A 24,136-nucleotide genomic window follows, 5' to 3' on the forward strand; every position below is an offset into this window, starting at 1 on the left:
TCATCACCACGGCAGCGGTGGGTCACACTTCGGTCGCCACGGGAGAAGGGCTTCGTCATGCAGCAACCGGGCAACATCAGAGCATTACTGTGACGACGAAAGACAAGGTATTTTAATCCCTTTGTTCACCTGGAAGTTTGTGAAGAGTGAGAAAAATGCATGCTGATGAGCATTTCTATAGTTTTTATAGTCATTTTAGTCTTCTGGTTACATTTAAATACACAAAATGCATTTTTTTTCTATCTCTCTTTTTTCCCATCAATTACTCACCCTGTGATGTCTTGAATTCATGGAGATTTTTTGTTTTTGTAAAATGCCCTCATGGTGAATGAAGGGTTTTAACACAAGATTAATTCATATGCTGCTCATTAGTGCATCTATCTCTGAAGTATTTTTTTCAAGTTGGAGCAAATATGCTGTGTTTTGGAAATACTGAAGTACACTAAACAGATTTTAACTTAAGTATTCAAGTATTTTCTTTGTCTTTGGATTCTTTATTCACCACGAAGGTATGTGAGAAAAACATAAATTCTCAGGGAATTCAAGACACGAGAAATTGATGGAAAATTTTAGGGGTGAAGTATTCCTTTAAAGTTACATTTCTTTCTAGTCAGAGACATGTCTGAATATGCCAGTTTAATATTTATTTTCTTCAATTGAGCCCCTGGACCCTGCCAAAAGTCACACCCCTGTATCAAAGAACTTTATATACAATCCTTTCTAGACTTCATGTTCCAATTCAACATCAAAGACCAACATGCATCTATAATTTCAGGATGCGGAACTGGTACGGACAGGAAATGCCCTTTTAAAGGCGGAGATAACGTCTGCTGACGGGAGCCGTATGGCAGAGGTGGAGATAGTGGACAATAAGAACGGGACGTACGAGGTGAGCTACACGTTACGCTCAGAGGGAGAATACTCCCTCACTCTATCGTTGTACGGCCAGCCGGTACGTGGGAGCCCCTTCCGGCTACGGGCGGTCAAACCGTCGGATGTGCCGCCGTCACCGGATGACATGAAGCGCAGGGTGAAGTCTCCCAGCGGGACGGGAGGCCACATACGACAAAAGGCGGTTCGGCGGCCGTCCAGCATGTACAGCACCACCAAGAAGAAGGAGAATCCCATTGAGGACGAGCTCATCTACAGAGTAGGTAAGAAAGAACAGCCCGTGCTTGTATTGCAGCGCAACGCGTTGTGTGCTTGTAGCTCTGCTAGTTTTTGCTGTGCGACACTCCCGTGCAAGTATACATCAGGCTATATAGATGTGTACAAGACTGGGGGAGGTGTTGTTGAACCAATTTGAGTTCTCCATTCCATGTGTCTACAACTACAAACCATTACAGTATATATGCAAAGCTGAAAGAAAACCACCACAAAGGCCCTGCTAGAACATAAACACATAAAATATATGAAAATGCATTTGAAAGCATGTCTCAAGCCATTTCACCTCCCTAAATTCAGTTTCCTCATTGATGTACCATAATGATATAATGATATCTAAGTTTGGCATTTCACTACTTAACTAATACACACCTCTACATTGAATTTTCTCCTGTCAGAATGACTCTTGCCTTTTTTGGGCCTTTTACAATCCACTGATGTAGAAACACTATTCTGTAATATGTATGTGTGTTTGCATGTTTGTTTGTTTGTTTGTTTGTGTGACCAGGTTCACGGGGCAGAGAGAAAGGAGAGTTCACCAACCTGCAAGGCATATCAGCTTCCAGCAATGGCAGAGTAGTGGTTGCCGACAGCAACAACCAGTGCATACAGGTGAGAGAGAGAGAGAGAGAGAGAGAGAGAGAGAGAGAGAGAGAGAGAGAGAGAGAGAGAGAGAGAGAGAGAGAGAGAGAGAGAGAGAGAGAGGAGAAAGATGTGGAGATGACAACCTAAAAGACAGTAGGAGATGTACAGTATTTTTCATTATTGTTATTGTCTCCCTGCAGGTATTTTCCAATGATGGACAGTTCAAGATGCGATTTGGGGTCAGAGGTCGGTCTCCGGGACAGCTGCAGCGACCCACAGGTGTAACTGTGGATATGAACGGTGATATTGTGGTGGCCGACTATGACAACCGATGGGTCAGCATCTTCTCCCCTGATGGAAAGTTTAAGGTGAGATCTTTACAGAGACCTATGAGATGTTTCTCAGCTCAATCTTATTCCTCTCCTACGCAGATAAAGGCCCAATCAGTGATACTAGACCATACCCGTCGGGGGATATGAGCACCCAAAGTATGTGCAGTTAGGGTTATGCGCTGTGCACAGACAGTATATCAGGGATGGAAAGTGACTTTGCACTTGGTACCTGCAACACTTCCAACACACACGCACGTGTGCGCGTCGTGTTGCCGCGGCGTGGAGCACCAGAACACACACAAACACCCGCTCATAAACAGTTCCAACACACACACACAGACACACTGACACACACACATACACACATGCCCGAAGCCGTCCCCCGTCGCGAACACATACACACACACACGCGGCCGTCGTACGCTTCGACCCGCCGCAAACACACACACACACACACGGCCAGAGCCATCTCCCGTCGCGAACACACACACACGGCCGTCACGCGCGTGCGACCCGTCGCGGACACACACACAGATCCCATAGGTTGGGGGGCTGTAACCATGACGACAGTCCCATCGGCCGAGGCGAACTCAGAATGTCCGTTGTTTACAGCAAAACGCAAATAAACATCTTAAATTATGGCGAAGAAAAAAAGGGGCTTACTCATGATGTGCATATGCCAATGATCAATGGCCATGTGCAAGTGCAGAGAATTGCTTAAGCCACTGAGGAGAACCAAGCAAGATTGACTGACTGACTGACATTTCTAAAATTATATGTAGGATAAATGTAAACACATGGGTAGCCCCACCACCTAAAATAAATAAATAGCAGTGGAGCCATGTTTTTTATGGTGATGATATGCCATGGCACACTGTTGTTCCGTGAAGTCGGTGTGTGTTGGGATTGTGTGATCCCATGGTTGTTCTTTATTGATTGAGTGATTGATCATTTTCATCTACAAATCAGACTGTTATATCCCTAATTATGTTCAAAACAATCCCACATTGAGCATTTAAGGTTGTCTAATTCTTTTTGTAGGTATTCTAGATTTTTGGTTCTCAGATTGTCTCTCAACTACATACTACATACTTACATTCATTATGTAAAATCTCTTTTGACTAAATGTGTACTGTATGTATTCCGTTGTGACTTGTTTGTTTCTGTTCTGTTTTTCCTCTACTCAGAATAAGATTGGCGCAGGGAAGCTGATGGGGCCTAAGGGTGTGGCAGTGGACAGAAATGGACACATCATTGCTGTGGACAACAAGGCCTGCTGTGTCTTCATCTTTCAGTCCAATGGGAAACTTGTGACCAAGTTCGGAGCCAGGGGAACATCGGAGAGACAGTTTGCAGGTGAGGTGAGGGCCTGGACAGCCTTTAGAATCAGAGTCAGATAAAATTGACGATGCCACTGTAAGTCTTGTCTCTCAAAAATGGCATGATTGTAATTGGTGTTCCGGTGCAATGCAGTTTGCATCAGCTTTATAAGCACATGCAGGATGATCTATTGCACATTTTAAAAAAAAACATTTTTGTGTTTATTATCTCTGTCTGTCTGTCTGTCTGTCTGTCTGTCTGTCTGTCTGTCTGTCTGTCTGTCTGTCTGTCTGTCTGTCTGTCTGTCTGTCTGTCTGTGTGTGTGTGTGTGTGTGTGTGTGTGTGTGTGTGTGTGTGTGTGTGTGTGTGTGTGTGTGTGTGTGTGTGTGTGTGTGTGTGTGTGTGTGTGTGTGTGTGTGTGTGTGTGTGTGTGTGTGTGTGTCTGTGTGCACGCGCGTGCGCGCGTGCGTGCGTGCGTGTGGTTGCGTGTGCGTGCGCGTGTGTGTGTAAATGTTGACGTGTAATATTTTGTTTTCTCTAATAAATGATATTGTGTTCAAGGTTGCTTTCACAGAAAATACAATTCGTCTGATGAACACCCTGAACCCCACTCCTATTTTCTCATTAGCTTCTTTTAATCACTTGAACCCTAGCATCCCTAATCTTGGGAGAACATTTGCCGAAAATAACCAATCGACAATCTCACAACCAGTTGCAACGCGACGTTTTGAGCTTGCAGATTGGCTATTTTCACCGAATATATTTAGTGTCGCTCATGGGAATATGGTCAACATAGTAAAGGGTTTAAGTGGTTAAGCATTTTCTAATATCCTTTTACCTCTGACTCAACCAGTTTGTTTTTTCTTTCTTTTCTTTTTGTTCTTCCTCTCATCTTCCAATAGCAGAAAAACATGGGCCAAACTTAAATAAACCTGTCTCAGTTTTCAGTAAGTATTTTAAGTATGGCCTTAATTACAACTTTAATCCCTCAGTGCCGTGCTTTCTGTCTAACCTTACTGTACAGTACCTCTCCAGACATTCTGTCAACCTCCCGAAACAACAGTCACCTCGACAACCTGTCAGATCCATCTGTGCCTGTAGAGAAATTATCAGAGATATGCATAGATGCAATTGTAATAATCACTATTATTACAATCTTGTCATGTGAATTGTGCTGTCTTGTTAGTGTCAGATGACTGTGAACGGTGGATTCTAATCTGATTTTCAGAGTTCAGATCCCAATACCCCGAAACTAACAATGTTTGTTGTGGATCAATTTGAAAGCTGTTACATTTCATTTTTGTGGTGATGAGGTTATTGTATACAAGCAATCAGCTTGCGTTATCAGCTTGCCTGCATCGTGCTGACAACGCGCTACAAAGCAAAATATTGATCAGGTTTTGGTACCCAGCATTGGATGATGTCAGTCAGCCACAGATGATGTCATTATTGATGACACAAGGCATGTCCATATTTGGGCATAATCGAGGCACTTACCGTAGTACTGTGACACAGAGCCTTGTATTAGAGAGGGTTGGAGACTCAAGTGCATTCCGTAAACCTCCGGTTCAGGGCTTCGTCACTATTCGCCAATAGAAGGCAATGTAGAAGACTGGCCCGATGAAGTGAACGAAGGTGACGCAACTCTCCTTATATGGCTCTACTGTGACATAACCATTGTGACATAACGTCGATTTGTGCCGATGTTGGGGATCTCCATATATGGGCATGAAACCATTGCCTAACAATGTCAGTTTGGGCTGTTGATTTGGTGCTACTAATGTTATTACAGGGTTATAACCGGGTTATTGTGTTGACGTGTCACGAATGCCACTCACAAACACACATTTTTAACTTCATATAGTAGATCACACTTAATTAAATGACTACATTATGTTTTAATCATTACAATAATTACAATCTCTAATTAATTAAATTGAATATAATTTTAGCCTTAATCTTGTCCTTTGCTTACTAGATACCGTATGATTTAGCCACTGACTGTTCAAGTGCATTGAAAACTGAGATGTGAGCTGATTGTGCTGGTTTACAAAAATGTGGAGAGAGAAGGTGTTAGAAATAGACCACTGACTGCTGGGCTGCTTTCTCAAGGATTATAATTATTTTCATTTAACTTTGGTTTTTGGGTGGTTTTGTTGGTATTGTGGAAGCATGACAGCAAAAGCCTAACCCAATTTAAGCATCTAATGCATGTACACAGATGAATGCCAGGTTTCGTATTCAATCACTCTAGTATGGGTAATGTAAAGAAACTAATTTGTTCCTCTGTTCCTCCAGGTCCACACTTTGTGGCAGTGAACAACAAGAATGAAATTGTTGTGACAGATTTCCACAACCACTCAGTGAAGGTAAATGCTGTGATCAAAACAGAGGTATCCTCTGTGGCTTACAGTATGTTTGCCACATAGTATATGCACAAATCGACAAATTTTAAATCAGGCTCATCTTTGTCGCATGTCATCATCTCACTTATTAAGCCTGATTTATACTTCATTGTATGATGGTGTCGTGCGCCAAAATTAGCAGATCTACAAGTTCACAATGATGATGTGACATGTTCAATTACATTTTATTGTGGTGCAAAATCACAAGTTTCCTCAAAACACTTTACATATAGAGCACCTGTTATTTTCCCACCCTGAGCAAGCAGTTTTTTGCGACAGTGGCAACAAAAAACTCTCCCTTAACTGGGGGCGTTGCGTGCTCGTTTTGCTTAGATCAGTTATTTTTGGCATTATAGCATTGCAGTGTCCTTGCTTTCCAGTGTCTCTACATTGTGTTACAGCACAAACACTTAAAACATAATCTTCTAATAAAAGAAGGTGACTCTAATCGCAGTAGACATATTAAAGGTGTTTTGATATTCTTCGGTAAGAACATTAAAAAAAAGTGATATTCCGATAGCAGTCATTGCTATAACCCTCTATAGTATAGAGTGTTCTTTCAGTAACAGGGGTCTCCCATCTCTCCAGCTATTTAGTAAACAGAAAATATTGTATATATATTATATATTATAATTTTCACATGGGTTACCATTTTAATCCAAACAGGAGAGAGAACCCCACAAAGATCATTTATCAGCTTATGTTCCAGTTCTAATTTTAGAAAATGCTTGACTGTAAGAACAGGGACAGTAGTTAAGAGGACAAGTAGGAAGAGTTTATTTAATTTTATCTGGTTTTAAATAAAGACTTGAATTTGAATTAGAAGAAAACTCACGAGGTGCAATGATGGATATTATAGTAAATGCAATATGTGCTTCTTGATTTCCTGTCCCCAGGTTTACAGTGCAGATGGAGAGTTCCTGTTTAAGTTTGGTTCTCACGGCGAGGGTAATGGCCAGTTCAATGCGCCTACTGGAGTAGCTGTAGATGCAAATGGAAACATAATCGTAGCTGACTGGGGTAACAGCAGAATACAGGTAAGATGAACCTGAGTGACTTAAGTACAGTATAAATGTATCTATTTTGAAAACTATGGTATTATATTATCTTCCTCCTGAAACCACTTCTTTTCCTTTTTCTTTCTTTTTGGGGGGTTAATTGCAGATTTTTCAAGGAATATCAAATCTTTTTTTGACTAAACCACATTTTCTTTAAGACGCAGTGCCACGATTTTGGTACTTGTATCAGTTTCTTCATTTGTTCATTTGTCAAGCACTCCACATTCTCTCTAGAGTAGACCATCAGATGTGGTTAAAATGTGTGAGGATGTTTTAGCTATGTATTTTGCTTTCCATTTGTAAGCTGCAAGCTTCTCTGACAAACCAATGGCCCAGTATCCGGCGCTGGAATTGAAGCTCTCTTCCGGGTTCTCTAACACTGTTGTTCCTTTTAATGGCCCAGCAGATGTAGCTATTTCTCCTTCTACCGGTCGAAATACAAGTAAAATCTCAATACAAGTAAATGAGGTTTTGGGCGGACTTTATAGTTGATTTTATTACCCTAGTAAACCTTTTCATAAACACTTTATGTTTTCAATCGCTAGTTTAAAGTCTTTTTTTAAATCATCATGATATGTGTTTAGAAAATGATGGTCCCATTAATTTTAATATTAATGTAGGGTATGTTTCTAGGATTTCTACTGGTTCTACCGAGTGAAGACCTGCCCTCGCTGCGGTTGCAGCCGATAGCATTAATTTCCGGTAGCATGGCATCACTTTGTCCATTCTTTTTTACAGTCTATGTGGCAAACGAGCTAAAAGGAACAGACTGGACTCCTGACGTATCAGAACCATGTACCTCCTATCACCTTGACTTAATATTGAAGCGTGTCACTCAAAATATTTGTGTTTGCCTGATGTGAATGCACCTCAACAACAACCAGGAGATGTGAAAGTAGTTGATTGAATGTAGAGTTAATTGATAATTTATGTAATTCACAGATGGGGGGCGGGGAGGAGCTTTGTGTTGCTGCTAATGACTTAGTATTTACACCAGCACTGTTGTTGTGAAGCAGTTTTTTGTAATAGATGAAGTGTGAAGATTGCTATTTCCATTGGCAAAATATACAGTAGGTAGGGAGAGAAGTGCTTTGGCAAGACTGTCAGAGGGTGTGGGTGAGGGGGGGTGCAAAGTTCAAAGCAAGTATTTTGAATGTTGGCTGTGTCCACAAAAATACAGCTTTGTAACACTTGAATGTACCATTTTTGGAAGAGGATCGTTATCAAGGAGGATATAGGAGCGTGCCATGCCAAGTTTAAAGATTGATGTTATCATTCATGTATAGGGTCAGGGTTAGAGGAGTCAGTGTCAGTGGTGACCATGAATACATTCCCCGTTGCAACTTGACCGTGTATTTTTCTCCTATTCCACCAGGTGTTTGACAGCGCAGGCTCTTTCTTATCCTACATCAACACGTCGGCAGACCCGCTATACGGCCCCCAGGGCCTCGCCCTCACTTCAGACGGAAACGTGGCTGTGGCCGACTCTGGCAACCATTGCTTCAAGGTTTACCGCTACCTGCAGTAGGCTAAATGCAAGGACAGCTCACGATTTCACACGTAGCCTACTAATAGTTCGGAATAGTTATTATTAGCAAGTGTGTTAGGTGAAACCCCCAGACATTTCCACACACAGTCAACACAACTGGGTCAACAATATTGTCAGAAAGATGTCCCTGTGAGGTGTTCATTACTCTTACCTCGAGTAAGAATACAACTCAGCCGGTAAGGGTTCAGTGTCATGTGGAGACTGGCGGGACTCCTGTGACCTTTTGGATAAGGGACAGCTACTCTAAACCAGTCCAATGATCCTTTCTCTCAAACCAATCAGTACACCAGGCAATTTCACTAATTAGCACTCTTTGGACCAGAGAGGAAGAAACCTGAAATCAACTCTTGCATTGGAATGAAGATCTGCATAAACCCAGACCAGGAAATGATGAATGCCTCTGCTCTACCCGCATGGCCACACTGCCAACACTGTTGGCCATTACCTGCTGTGTGTATCATGTAATTATGTTTTCATTTTTTTCACAGCCAAGCACATGCAGGCATGAATGCGTTGCTCAAAAGTCATTCTGCACCTTAATATTCTGCCATTTTCCTCGCACAAAACTTCTTATTTGTTGTGATTCCTATCCCTCATTCCCATCATGAAATGAACCATGAAATGAACAAAGATGAGCCACAACGGAAACCAAGGCTCTATCATTTTTTGTTTTTTGAATACCCAAAGACAAGCATTAACAGATGCAGATGCATACTGTTGCTGTATCTATGCGACAGCCCAATACTTGGAGTGGTTTGGAGCAAGTCATATGAACATACAACATCAGCCCCAGCTAGTAATGCTTTATCTTTTTTATTATTATCCAAATCAAACATCATGAGTCTGACCCCACTATTATACTTGCACTGTTGTGTATCCGCATCTATAACCTCATGTACTGTAGTTGTATATACAGTATGCACATTAAATGTATATATGGAAATGATGTTCCTGTACTACAGCATTTGAGCTGAACAGAGAATCTCTCTAAAGACTAATTCATACTTTGTCTTATGACCCTTGCACTCAACTCACGTCGACACTTTCTTGTCGACACAATGCTTGTCGACAGGGTCGAGTAACAAAGTATAAATTAAGCCTAATGCTCAATACCATGGAAGTACTGTAGGAGATCATGCCAAGTAGTAGCAGACTGTATGACTTGTGGAAGTGAACAGCGCAGAGTTGTGCACGTTAGCTGCTGTGTATTTTAAGTTAGTTTTTCAAAGGAATTAATTTATTTTTTATTTTAATTTTCTACATAATTCTTCCTTCTACAAATTATTTTTCTAATTGGTGCATTTGAGCATTTGAACTATTTCCTCTCTTTGCCAAACGTCACTGTACATAGGCCTTGGTAAACTGTAGCACTGAAGACCGTTCCCAATGAGCTCACATATGATACGCAGTAACTTTTCCTTCTGCCAAAACATATTGTTAAGTTGTTGTCAAGCCTTGCACAAAACACAAAGATTATAAGAGTTATATAGTTGGCAAGAGTAATATATGCCTCTCTGTATATGTATCATTTAGCAGCATATTCTTAAAGTGTACTGTAGGCTATATTACAATCATAATGTCCTTGTTGCTCGCCTCGCAAGCACTTTTCTACCATGAATTTTCCAGTATTAATTTGGTGAACAGTTGATTGCTTTGACGTCTTCTCTGTTGTCCCTGGAGCTGGACTGGTATCAAACTGGGACCCAGCTTGAGTTAAAAGGACAATATTCCTTCATCAGTCTTTGTCCGTAGTCCTGTGAGAACATCTTGTGACCCGTTGTCGTGTCCAGATCCACTGTTTGAGAAACGCTACCCTAAAGGAGCATAGCACCAGCTAACAAGCAGTGACAGATTTATTTTCCCCCTCTGTGTATGTGAGTATGCTTTTTGTCACTGCAGTGAAATTTTCATATTTCATATTGTTTCTTTACATCATGTCTGTGTTTCCGTTTTTCTTTTTCATTGTTAAACTTTCTTACCTACCACTGATTAAATTGTTTTAATTTGGCTTCACTTGTCTTACTGTCACTGACATAACAATGAGTGCATACAAGAAACACCTGCATTATAAAGTCCTCAGTGTTAATTCAACTCTGAGTGTGTACAAATTAACCAATGGACTTGTGAGGGTCCATTTAGCTACATTTGTACAAACTCTGAGTTACAAATGGATAAATGTACACTGACGATTTTACTGTGTATAAAATAATTACGTTTATGGGTCATGTCATGTAACTGTAACTGTACGTTCTGCCTCTTACATGAGTCCATTCTTACAAAGAAATATTCACTATTTGTGTTATCACAAACACATTATTGTAAATATTAAAGTGTTAAACTATAACATCACTTGTCCCGATGGTTTATTTTGTGTAATACAAATAAATAATATACAATATGACATGAACCCTGGCTTCCCTATTCCGATGGGGAAAACTTTCAGCAGCTCTGAAAATAGCAGCTCTGAAAGTTCACAATGTACCTTGTGGGGAGCGTGTCTATGTTCCCCGCTTACAACCCGCTAACCCCTATAATGTAAGCGGGGAACATAGAACACAGGGAACCCGGGGGGCTCTGGTCAACAAAGGGTTAAGTTGCATTTTAAATACAGCAAATACAATGTTATGCTAGCTATCAGCAATCTGTCTAGGTAGGCTACTGGTTCCAACCCTTGAGAGTTCACTGTTATCATTAGAGCCCGAAACAAAGTGGAAACCTTTGAGGACACACAAAGATGCTCAAAGGTCTATGGGATACAGGATAGGTGGGCACTAGGGACATCTGGGCACCATATTTTTTGGGAAGACTGGGCACTAGGAAGAGTGGCACCAGGAGAGGTGGGCACCAGGAAGAGTGGGGACTAGGGAAATGTGGGCACTTGGGAAATCTGGTCACCAGGAAGACTGGGCATCAGGATAACTAGGCACCCGGAAGAGTGGGCACTTTGGGGTGGAGAAGAGTAGGAACTGGGGAAATCTGGGCAACAGGAAGACTGGGCACTAGGAAGACTGGGCACCAAGAAGACCTGAATAAGGACTGGGAACCTGAATTAGGATTTGTTTCCTCAAGTGTTTTTTTTACTTTACATGGCATGCTGCTTTGTTGTTGGTAAGTGATGTTTAACCCACTGCTCTTTAAACCCCCAAACACAACAAAGTCAAATCAACCTTCATCATTTGGGGGATAAACAATTACGTATAGATATAAAATTTGTGCAATATCACTTTTATACCCACTTGATTTGGGTGGCCAGTTAAAACACATCAGTTTTGGCATTTTGACCAAAGGTGACTGGGCTTTTGGTATCAAGGCCCCTAGACTGACTCTGGAATGACCTGTCAGAGGACCTCAAGCCCACTATCCAGTTTTAAATCTCTTTCAAAACCCTATTTAAACCAAGGCCCTTTATCCCCTTAAAACGACAAGCAAGTGCCTCAAATTCAACCATGTTCATTTTATGCTATGGTTTCACTTCTCTGTCATCTGATATAACTCACTACTGTTTTTTGCATTACTGTTGTATTTTGATTAATTGTTGGTTCTATCTGTACAAGCACTGTGTAATGTTGTTGAGAAATGTGCTATATAAATTTATATTATATATAAGTTTATTCATTAAAATAGGATCAAGATTTAACAGAACTTCATCACAGTCTAGCTTAGAAACAAGTCTTTTGCACATGAATGTGAACTGATGAATCAAGCCTCTCCACTTGCTTCTACCATATAATGTAGCCCTACTTCTGCAACACACACACACACACACACACACACACACACACACACACACACACACACACACACACACACACACACACACACACACAGGCACGCACGTGTAGACACGTGCACTGCACACACACGCACACTGGACACAGACACCCAACCCACACATTCAACTGCACACTGCAACTGTTTGTCGTGTCTTATGTTTGATTACTATGTTTAACTTACTACTTGTTTATTATTTTAGGTGAGAACCTTGTATAAGCCCTTTCTCACCTGTACTTATTTCTGTGTTTAAAAAAAAAAAAGTTACCTTTTGTACTGTTTTTTATTGTGCGAATAAATAAATCAAATCAAATCAAATCAAACTGCATGACAGTTAAAGAGAAGAGAGGGAGAAAGACTGTGAGAGAAGACCTGACTGTAGGATACAAACCATCACCCTGTGTGTTAATTTGGAAATTGACTGAATTTCATTCGGAACTCCATTAATACCTGCTTGGATTATTTCTTTTAATTTTCAGTCAACAATGGAAAGCACGGCTTTAATGATGAAAATGTGCTCATTCACAGGTGATATATAGCTATCCAATGCCAGGTAATAGGTGGCCATAGCCATTAGCAGGTAGGTTTGATAGCAGCATTTGTAAATGCAAATACATTGAAAGAATAAGCATGAATGGAACAATCACTGTGTCTTTAGAAGACACACATTTAGCATCATTAATAAAGTATTCAATCTCACAGGCAGTGCACCTAGTGCCCAGTCTTCCGGGTGCCCAGTTTCCCCGGTGCCCTGTCTTACTGGTGCCAAGATTTTCCTAGTGCCCACTCCTCTCCACCCCTATAGTGGCAACTCTTCCAGATGCCCACATGTCCCTAGTGCCCACTCGTCCAAGGTGCCCAGTTTTCCCTAGTGCCCAGAATGTTTTGGTGCTCACCTATCCTGTTACCTTTGGGAATGTAGACAGGTTATACATGGTGGTAATGGGATGTGCAAACGAAACAAGATTCAGTTTGTTACAGGAATTCTAATGTGATTGGTCGAGACAACTCAAGGAGTAGCTGGCCAATCAAATGTTGACTGCCGGTGAGCTGTATTGTGAATGGACGAGACAACGACAACTCAATGGTGAGCTGGCCAATCAACTCGTGCCTAAAACCTGATATAACCCCGGTGAGTCACTATAGAGCATCGCAGTTCCCGCCCACTTCCTGGTTCCACTTCAAAAAACTCAATGCATTTTTCCCATTGACATTTCCAAAAATATTTATATCAATTAATTTAAGCCTAGAATCAAGCCATCCAGGGTCCTGGTGAATCATGACCATAAAATTTTTTTTTCTGTGATTTTATATTTAATTATATGATATACTATATTTAATAAATACCCTTTGTTTTGCCGTTTTCAAAAAAGTTTTTTCACAGAATCAAACGTTTTATGGTCATGATTCACCAGGACCCTGGATGGCTTGATTCTATTTATATCAATTAATTTAAGCCTAGAATCAAGAAGCCGCCCCCCCAGCATTTCCTAATGCCCCCCCAATTAATAATTTCTGTATCCGGCCCTGTTTGTAACTGATATTTGGTCCAGCTTTTCAACACCTGCCAACGGGAGGTTATTCTAAATGACCTAATAAACGCGTTAAATGCCTCCCTACAAGCAAACGCAGTACATAAACTTTAAAACAAAGGCAACATTAAAACAAATACCATAAACCAGTCAAGTTTGCATAATTTCATAATTGTGAACAGGATCGGTAGTAAATGATTTAAAAGAAACAGGATATTTCCAGAATGTTTCATGGATTCATTACAAAATGTATACGTGACAATAATTACCTTTAACTAGAGAAAGGAACTTTGTGAAAATAGAAGGCTCAGAAGGTATTGTTAGAATTCAGACTTCAATTCTTCTATAAACACTAAGGTGTGGTGTGGAAATACATTATTTTGTTTGCACATACAAAAGAATGTTGAAGCATGAGTAGCCATGGAGATCCAAAACAGTCATCTGTCATGACCCTCATGGATGAAGTTCAACACTTTCTCCCTTTTAGGCCCGTACATCTACATAGACGTTCAGATTTCAAATATAAAGTGCTTACACCATGACCACGGATGCCATGTAAGAGCCCTCAGAAGTACCCGTATCTTCCGTATTGTTCAATAAAAAGTATTTCAATCCGATCGGTGACCATTTTCTCATAGAATTATAGTGTATCAGAGTGCAATACACCTTCCAACCGATAGGGTCGCGTAGTTGAAAGCATATGGAGAAAATACGGTGAAAATGGCCACCGACCGGATTGCAATGCTTTTTATTGAACACTACGGAAGATACGGGTACTTCTGAGGAGCCGTACATAATTGCAACATCCGTGGCTATGGGGTAAGCACTTTATATTTGAAATCTGAACGTTTATGTAGATGTACGGGGCTACGGGCCAAACATTGAGAAAGTGCAAACAATATGTTGAAGTTCATCCATGACTGACGGTCATGTATCAGGGGCGCATGAAAGTCTTTTGATTTTCCTTTTTTGAACTGCAGAGGGCAGTAACAGCCCATGTAGTATGCGTCTGCCCTGCCGGAAGTATGCTATGCAACTAGAACAACTGGCCTCAACTGAACTACGTCGTCTTACTTGGTATAAATACATATGCTCTGCAATGTGGTATCATATCACGGTTCTCATTTGAATCTCTTTAATTCAGATAGACTAGATATCAAGAGAACCTAGAAAATGAGTGGCCGTGGAAAAGGAGGAAAGGGTCTTGGAAAAGGAGGCGCTAAACGCCATCGCAAAGTGCTTCGCGATAACATCCAGGGGATCACCAAGCCCGCCATCCGCCGTCTGGCTCGCCGCGGCGGGGTGAAGCGTATCTCCGGTCTGATCTACGAGGAGACCCGCGGTGTCCTCAAGGTTTTCCTGGAGAACGTGATCCGTGACGCCGTCACCTACACCGAGCACGCCAAGAGAAAGACCGTGACCGCCATGGATGTGGTTTATGCTCTGAAAAGGCAGGGCCGTACTCTGTATGGCTTCGGTGGATAAACTACTGACTCATCAACAACCCAAAGGCTCTTTTAAGAGCCACCCATATTTTCTCTTAAAGGGCAAGACCACTTTGGTAGAGGTTTTGGTTGTGTAGTTACCTTAGTTGCCATGATGTAACTCCAAAGGTGGGCAAGAAATCAAAAATAATTGCTCCATTGATTAGAAATTGATAATTCAAAATATGCTCCTCATTGACTTACATTGTACGGTAAAACAGCACTCAAAGTCACTCTTTTAGCACATAAACGAACACAAACAAAGTTGATTCATACAATATAGAACATCACCAAACCCAGTACTGTTTTTTTTTTTAAATAAAAATGTCAACTTCCTGTTGATTTTGCCATTTTTAATAAGTAGAAAACCTGGACTGGATCCACGGATCCGGATCCAGATCTTCAAATAGTAAAATCAACAGGAAGTTGACATTTTTATTAAAAAAACAAACAGTACTGGGTTTGGTGATGCTCTATATTGTCTGAATCAGCTATGTTTGGGTTCATTTGAATGCTATAAGAGTGACTTTAAGAGCTGTTTTACCGTACAATGTAAGTCAATGAGGAGCATATTTTGAATTATCAATTTCTAATCAATGGAGCAATTATTTTTGATTTCTTGCCCACCTTTAGAGTTACATCATGGCAAGGTAACTACACAACCCAAACCTCTACCAAAGTGGTCTTACCCTTTAAGAGTTATCCCTACACGCATCTTTATAAGGAAGTGTAAAGGCTATATTCTGATAGCAACAATTGCTAATAGTAATAAACCACCATAATGATGGCCAGTAACTGGTCTCTAAAATAATATGCACTTGGGTTGGATGAGCAGGACCTAATCCACTGGATAAAGGAATTTGGAAATGAAGCTATAATATTCAAAATGCCAATTAGGTTTAATATAGAATAGTTAATTCTATGTGGTCTCTTCCAAGCATGGACATTAATTGAATTTCAGCATGGATGGCTAACAATTAATGAAATTTAACTGCAATACATTTGTCTACATAACTTCGTGTCTTTGCCTTTTCAGATCTGTTCGTATTTGTTTGAACACTGTGTCCCCAGACTGAGATGGGTTGTGTTCCACAGCAGTTCCACAGTGCAAATAATTGTCCAAAGAGTACTAATGAGGCGCAGTTTACGGAGCTAGTTCAGGCCAGGCAACTTAAGGGATTGGGGCAACCGATCAGGTGACTAGTCACATGCACTTTCCTCCTGATCGGGTGGTTATAGGTAATGCGTTGTTACCTGCTCACTCTGGCTGCCCTGTCTTGCTGAGCTGACGTGTGTCGCTGCTGCTGCTGCTGCTGCTGTTTGCTGAGATCCTGCTACCGCGTTCGCTGCTTACCTGCTGCCGCCCATGAAGTCATATAAACTCATCTCCTGGTCGTTCGTACTCCTCGCCATGTCCTCCTCCTCCACGGACACGGGGAGCGGGTCCCCCGGCCAAAGAGTAGTTCCCGGCTGGTAGTCCAAAAACAGCTGAGTATCTACGTATGCTGCTGACCATGAATAGTCTCATATTGTTCTCGTAGGTGGTCATTCGGCGTCGTTGTTCCTTGGTTGATGGTTGTAATCACAGCTACTCAGCTGTGTGCTACTGGTTCTAATCGTGGTATTATTTTCTTTACTTAAGTAAAAAACTAAATTAAATTATGGCTAAATCGCTTGCTAAACGCTCAGCTCAAAAGCAGTAGCGTTCGTCATTGATCGATAACAGTATGGTCAACTAGAGTGTAGAAATAGAGTAACGACACGCTTGATTCCGCCGCAAAACGGGCTATAGTTCCAAACATTGGGACCGCCTCATTGAGTTAAACGGAGCACTTCCGCATTCCGGGCTATAGTTCCAAACATTGGGACTGCCTCATTGAGTTAGACGGAGCACTTCCGCATTCCATTCTTACAATGGGAGTCGACGCTAGTGTCAGAACTCTCTCTATGGCACTGGGTTGACGGTAATTCACCAACAGTGTTGCTTAAGTTGCTATGTTTTCTTATCGTAAGCAACGATGGGCTTGGGGTTCTTTTATGGTCCCCAGTTTAGCGTGTATTTGTGCAAAGTAGTTCACTTTATCTCAATATTGGGTTTCTAGACTGGTTGCTTGCTTCTCTCTCAAGAGATGACGTCACCGATCTATCGTTCACAGAGGAACGGATCCGCGCTGATATGGCTGGTAAGTGCTACTGCCTTGGTAGAGAGAGGGCATGGCTTCACTTTGTGATTTGCTTTGCTTGTTCTGGCTCTATGTTCAGATTAATATCTTTATGTACTGGTTAAAACACGGATATGCTCAGTTGGCTGCATCTCGCTTAATTTATAGTTTAATGTATCATGGTAGTTCAGTGGCTTTAGACGGTTCTCTTATTCTGAAGAGCCCGTCCACCGGATGTTGTTTGAGGCTTATAGTTGATGACCGAACACTTCTCTACCCATGAGAAGGAGAGATGGGAAGCTAACTCGTGAGTAGCGTTCAAGAAGTAGTTGTTAATGCTGCTAGAATTCATTGAAATTGATTTAGCATTTATCTATAGGAGGTTCTGTTTTGGCGTAGGGCTGGAACGGATGAACTATTACGTTATGGGATAAAGGGATAAGTTTTGTTCCGTAGTCATGCTGTCTGACTCTATGATTGGTTGACTTTTCTGGTGTAACCTGGGGATTGTAGTCTCTGCTCAAGCCTCCGGCGTCAGATCAGTGGTTATGATACAGGCAGAGAGATTTTATCTGCGTGGTAAAATAAAATTCAATCAGGCTGGATGGCATAAGATGTTGTTAAGTAATCTCAGTAAGCCACAGCAACTAAAGCATTATATTGATAAAATTATTATACGTTATGAACTTGCTTGTGACTTGCAAATATGAGTTAAACAGCAATAATACTAAGTATCACAGCGTAGGATTAATAAATGTGCAAGTCTAGTTGGTGTTAAATATCATAGGTACGGGTCCGTTCGGATTCCAATCATCATTTAGCAGTATCTTTATCAGAAGGCTGCGAGCATGTTGTAAGGATGTGCATAGATCATTCTATGCTTAAAGCAGTCTGTAGTCGTGCAGACTGGCATTATATCGCGTTAATTTTATTTATGGTGCTGATGGTGGCTATAGTTTATCTCTCGTGTAGCTATGTCTGGCATCTATTTGCAGAGTAGGAAAATGGCACCAGACGTTGTCAATTCATGTAGCAGTTCAATTGCTCTAATATGTGGTGGAGGTAAAGTAGGCCGTTCATATTACGATGAAATAAACAAATGATCTTGCAGTGCAGATTAGGCGTTATTGGTTGCATTCTATCGTTGCTTATGCTCTTGTATTGCTAAATTACACTTGTTAAGGATCAGGATGAGCTAAAGGGATTCTCATTTTGCTGCATACACTTGGATAAGAGATGGTAGAGACGTTGTAGCACAGGCTAACACAGTACGTTTGCTTCTTTGTGGAAGCTTTAGATTGTCGTAGCACAGGTTAGCACAGATGTTTGCTTATGTGGAATCTTTAGATCGTTTGTAGCACAGGCTAGCTCAGCATGTTTGCTTCTATGTGGAAGATTAGAGTGTTGTAGCACAGGCTAGCACAGCATGTTTTGCCAACGTGGAGGCCGAATTGTTAGCACAAGCTATCTCAGCATGCCTTGCTACGTGGATAGCTCTGGATTGTTTGTAGCACAGGCTAGCATAGCATGGTTTTCTTCCAACGTGGAAGCTCGAATTGTCTTAGCACAAGCTATCTCAGCAGGCTCGCTACGTGGATAGCTCTGGATTGTTTGTAGCACAGGCTAGCATAGCATGGTTTGCTTCCCACGTTGAAGCTCGAATTGTCTTAGCACAAGCTATCTCAGCAGGCTCGCTACGTGGATAGCTCCGGATTGTTTGTAACACAGGCTAGCATAGCATGGTTTGCTTCCCACGCGGAAGCTTGGATTGTTCGTAGCAAAAGCTAATTCAGCATGTTTGCTTCTCATGTGGAAGCTTGGATTGTTGGTAGCACAAGCTAAACACAGCAAGTTTTGCTTCCCATGCGTAAAGCTATCAAATTGGTTGTAGCACAAGCTAAACTCAGCATGCTTACTTATGTAGATAGCTCTGGATTGTCGTAGCACAAGCTAAACACTGCATGCTTGCTTCCATGTGGGAGGTACATGGTATATAAAAAATTTGGCTGCCAAGTGATGTTGTCATGTTATGAGCATCAAGATTACAGAAGTAAAGTTATTGCAACAGGATAGATAGTGGGGCTTCAGTAGAGTCAAGATATCAGTCATCTGTCCATGATTGGCTGGTGCGCATCGATTAAATAAAATAAAAAATATATATTTCGCCGCGACATATCTCGCAGGACGGATAAAAGAGGGACTCCGATCCTGGCTGCTCCTGTTATCAATAGTTACACTATGTTGATGGGCTTTGCTTGTCTCATGCTCATCAAAAGCTGGGTGACTGGAAGTATTTGTCCCCGTATAAGAGGCGCTGCGGTATCCGCCAGAGTGGGATGCTCACGGCATATTTAGCACCACATCACGGTGTGTTCATCACTGGTGACGAGTGTTGCAGTGCAACCAGCAGCTTGCGGTGTGCGACTGACTGTGTCAGGATTGAGGCCACATTCGTGCATTGACGTGCAGCATGCGTCCCCACTCATCCACAGTGAAGCACGCACGCTTCACCGTGGATGTGTGAGTGGCTTCAGGAAGTAAATTCCTGTCCCAGCGGTCTATAACGGCGTCATCTCGTCCAGGGTGGCTTATCATGGTAATTGCAAGAATAATTCTGCTTCTGGTTCTAGATTCCAGGTTGAGCTACCTACGCTCTTGGCGGCACTGTGAGCTCTCAAGGCAGCGTGAGAGAGCTGCTTGAGATGTGGGCTTCTCAATGTTCTCAGCACTATGCTGCATCATCTACTGTGCTTGAGATGTGGGCTTCTCAATGTCTTCTCGGCACCTATGCTGCATCATCTACTGAGCTGCCTAGCCTTGCTGCTAAACTCTGCTAAATCAATTCTGCCAACCTCTGGCGTCTGGCTCTATTGGGCCGATCCAGACTTGCAACAGATGGCATTTCGTGCTAAATCTATTAGGCTATGGATGGAGAGGGATATCGGCGTTAGTTAATATTATTCACATGTCTAACAATCTGCGTCAAGCTCTGCAAGCTTATTCTTCTTTCTGCATCAACTGCTATGAGGCTAATTGCTAATATGCGCCAAAGGGCGCTTAACCAATTTAGACCGAGGCCGATTCTAAAATCGCCTTCTAAAATTTGACTAAGTTCTGGAAAATTTCAAATAGTTATTAAAAAAAAAAAAAAATACAAATGCATGTTGCTATACGGTAAATGGCAACATGAACCCAAAATGGGTTAAACTGGTCATAGGATGGCCGGGCTAATCCAGAATTGCAATAACATTGTGTTTGTCTCTCCATCTGTAGGCCTAAACTTGAACTGGTTCACTGCAAGCTGCGAGAGATCGGCTCAAGCTGTGGGCTTTCTCCAACCTCCGTATTGATGCAGCTACATCTACAGCGCTGCTTTTCTATGCTTTTCTTAAATCTCTGGGGCAATGGTCCTCAGGAGCTTACGTAGATATTGGTTAAGGATGACATTTCGCAGGCTAAAAGCTCATGAGTATGAGTGCTCACGCTGTTCTATCGCTAATTCAATAAATGCTGCTTGCGCATTATTGACGCTTAATTACAACTCGGGTGGATTGCTGGGGATTTAGTTTAGTGGTGATGTCATGGTGCTAAAAAAAATGTTGGTTTATTCCTATAGCGCTAAAAATGTTGTTTTTCTATGGCTATGTAGTCAGGCTAATCATATCAAGCTCAGTCTTTAGTAATTGCTGCTAAGGTATAGTTGGGTACTGATTCAGATGTTAAGTAAAGATAGCACGTCTTTACACACATAGTCAGTACATTTTATTTATTATGGATGATAAACAATAGTTATCATTCATCATAGGATGACTCATTTATATATATATATGTGTGTATATATATATAGCAGATTTCTTTGAAAAAGAAATAAATATAGAATGTCCTCTTCGAATCCGATTTGGTGCGGCGCAGCTGTGGACACCATATTAGGATATTGTCTAGGACTCCTGAATTCAGGGATCTTCAAGTACCTGGATTCATCAGGCTTGTTGAACACATGGTGCATGCTGCATTTGTTTAGCTAAACTTAAAGGTTAAAAGTTGAGGAACATTATCATGTTAGTAAGAAACAAGTTCATGGAGCTCCACCATTCTCACAGATGGTTGGTCCGGCGTCAGGCCCTGTGCTCCCATGCCGTTTTGGGGGTCTCTGCTGTGTTGGGGGTTTAATTCATTCCCTGTAAATGCTAATTGGCATGTAACATTCATTAAAATGTTATCCTTACAGGGAATGAATGGATTCAGAGGCCTGACGCCAAACTATGCTTCCTCTTGTTTTCTATACCATGCTCAAGCTTGCAAATATATATTGCTAATAAATATATATTCTAATCCAATCTAAGAGTTGTCTGACTGAAATGAGGCGCAGTTTACGGAGCTAGTTCAGGCCAGGCAACTTAAGGGATTGGGGCAACCGATCAGGTGACTAGTCACATGCACTTTCCTCCTGATCGGGTGGTTATAGGTAATGCGTTGTTACCTGCTCACTCTGGCTGCCCTGTCTTGCTGAGCTGACGTGTGTCGCTGCTGCTGCTGCTGCTGTTTGCTGAGATCCTGCTACCGCGTTCGCTGCTTACCTGCTGCCGCCCATGAAGTCATCCCACCCGCCTCCCCGGCATCCACCTGTAGGCTCTGTTTCTAGATCCCTTTGGGGGTTTAATTCATTCCCTGTAAATGCTAATTGGCATGTAACATTCATTAAAATGTTATCCTTACAGGGAATGAATGGATTCAGAGGCCTGACGCCAAACTATGCTTCCTCTTGTTTTCTATACCATGCTCAAGCTTGCAAATATATATTGCTAATAAATATATATTCTAATCCAATCTAAGAGTTGTCTGACTGAACTGTTCCAGCTGCCCCCTTTTCAGTGAACACACCATCCATGCATTACTGAATGCTATGTTCACATTAAAACCAGTTTCTGTTTGCGGTTGTCTCACTGTCAGGTTTAAAAACGGCTTTAATTTACCTGACGAAGAAAGAAGAAAGAAAAAGCTGATCTTCACATTCGAAGTACACATGCACTTTAATAGCTTAGTATGTGCAATATAATATATGGGAAGGAAGTTAAGAGGTTGATGTTGACACATGTTGAATGTTTTGTTCATTGTTGATGCCATGTCGAATTTCCTCATTGTCAGTCAGTCACACCTGACCACACCTCACATATTCGTCCTTGTTGTCATGGGAATGTGTAAATGAACTTTCATAGGAGGGTTGCACACAACAGAGTGACATCAATACGTATGTGTTCTTCCATTACAGTTTCCTCAAGTGGACATTTTATTCAGGCCTAATTGTTGGTGTACACGTGAACATTTTGTATAAGGCCCACACACCAAAACTACAACAGAACATGGGGCAACTGGACCAGCTACACAACCTATTGAACACAAATAGCTAAATAAAGTTTGTGTGTGTGTGTGTGTGTGCGCACGCGCGCGCATCATTAATAATAACAGACACACTGACCTAGACTTGACACATGCACAAAATATTCAATTGTATTCCCCACGTGACTGCACTACACCTATTTCACCAGCAGGTGTCAATCACGTTGCTTTTAACTGCAGTGATCATTTCCATGATGAAAATGCTATTAAAACTTTTTTGTTGATAATTCCATACAGTACAGGAAGTATTATTACTAGCCTTAAGAAAAGCCCCTGGTTGTCCCAGCTACGATTCCAGGCCAGGACAGCAATGTGTCGATGTGTCCCTGAAACAGACTCTTAAAGGAAGAGCACCTGGGAGTTTTCCTTTTCAAAATTAATAACGCATATCTCTCAAAGGCTAGGTTTCCTACCTAGTCTCAGTAACTTGGTGACGACCCCTTCTGTGACTACAGCACTACAGCAGTCTGTTCAGTAGTATCAAAAAACAATTACAATTTCGGAGGCGCGCTGTCTCTGGCTGGCTTGAGCAACAAGAGGCACCGCCGAGTGAGCGAGTCGCCGTGCCGAACGTTACGAAGGCCGCTAGAGCCGACTCGGCGCCGTTCGAGTTAAAGTTCCGATAGGGACATAATCGTAAATTATCACCCCCCACCCCCCCCAGCGCCAAGCACGCTGACACACTGACATTTGGAAATTACATTTGACATTTGGCACATTTTAAGTTATAAAATGATTCCTGGCTAATAAGCCAAATATGCCATAATACATTATAATTGCCCTCTATAAATAAATGTAATTTTTAAAACACCTTCAATATTTTATTCATTTTAGAAACAGTTAATCTACTTTTTAGAGGGGCAATGCCCCTCACAAGTTGATGATGTAATTTGTCCATGTGTGGTCCAGCCCTATGGCATTTATGGAATGCATGTGCATGTGATTTGATGCTCATATTAACCTTAGGAAGTATTACGTTGTTTTTTATTTTCATTATTGAATTATTTGTGACATTTGTTTCATGTTTTTATACCATGTTGAACCCAAACATTCACAGCTCAGACATCTGTTTAACACACACCCACACACACACACGCACACGCACACGCACAACACCAGCCACACTTCTGAAACAATCCATTTCCTTATATTCAACAGGAAACAAAACTACGGTCAGTACATTACCTCAGCTATAATGAACAAATCGTGAACAGCACAACAACTGCTTGTAAGCTATATTTGTGCTGCATGTGTGTGGCTGTGTATTTGGTGGGAAACTAAGTCACATACAGTAGGTGTCATCATTATCTTTCAGAAAGCTAACAGCTGTGAATGGTAAGCTTGCTGTGTCACTAGACAGATTTGTGAATTTGTTTT

The 24,136-nt window shown here is 41.5% G+C and overlaps 3 protein-coding genes across 4 annotated transcripts in view; all 3 read left to right on the forward strand.

Annotated features, from left to right (window-relative positions):
- trim3b (tripartite motif containing 3b) overlaps positions 1-10,421 on the forward strand; it is a 22,970-nt gene extending 12,549 nt beyond the window's left edge. Inside the window, exons 9-17 of one of the 2 annotated variants that reach the window (XM_080435384.1) lie at positions 1-107; positions 776-1,154; positions 1,673-1,776; positions 1,950-2,117; positions 3,269-3,437; positions 4,304-4,348; positions 5,700-5,770; positions 6,703-6,843; positions 8,240-10,421. The exon at positions 1-107 is cut by the window's left edge and continues 46 nt beyond it. In XM_080435384.1, coding sequence (XP_080291510.1) covers positions 1-107; positions 776-1,154; positions 1,673-1,776; positions 1,950-2,117; positions 3,269-3,437; positions 4,304-4,348; positions 5,700-5,770; positions 6,703-6,843; positions 8,240-8,392 — 1,337 coding nt within the window. In that variant the 3' untranslated portion in view covers positions 8,393-10,421. The remainder of the gene's footprint in view (positions 108-775; positions 1,155-1,672; positions 1,777-1,949; positions 2,118-3,268; positions 3,438-4,303; positions 4,349-5,699; positions 5,771-6,702; positions 6,844-8,239) is intronic. The other variant, XM_080435385.1, reaches the window with a different exon arrangement.
- dchs1b (dachsous cadherin-related 1b) overlaps positions 1-24,136 on the forward strand; it is a 448,519-nt gene that overhangs the window by 413,133 nt on the left and 11,250 nt on the right. The gene's annotated exons all lie outside the window — the stretch shown is intronic.
- LOC308090374 (histone H4) lies at positions 14,890-15,343 on the forward strand (the record flags this gene model as incomplete). The annotated part of the gene is made up of 1 exon (XM_080435518.1): positions 14,890-15,343. One exon carries the CDS (start codon positions 14,890-14,892, stop codon positions 15,199-15,201), a length of 312 nt encoding a protein of 103 aa, XP_080291644.1. The 3' UTR covers positions 15,202-15,343.

The sequence above is a fragment of the Gymnoscopelus braueri genome, assembly GCF_963280865.1.
Source record: "Gymnoscopelus braueri genome assembly, chromosome: 8".
NCBI lineage: Eukaryota > Metazoa > Chordata > Actinopteri > Myctophiformes > Myctophidae > Gymnoscopelus > Gymnoscopelus braueri.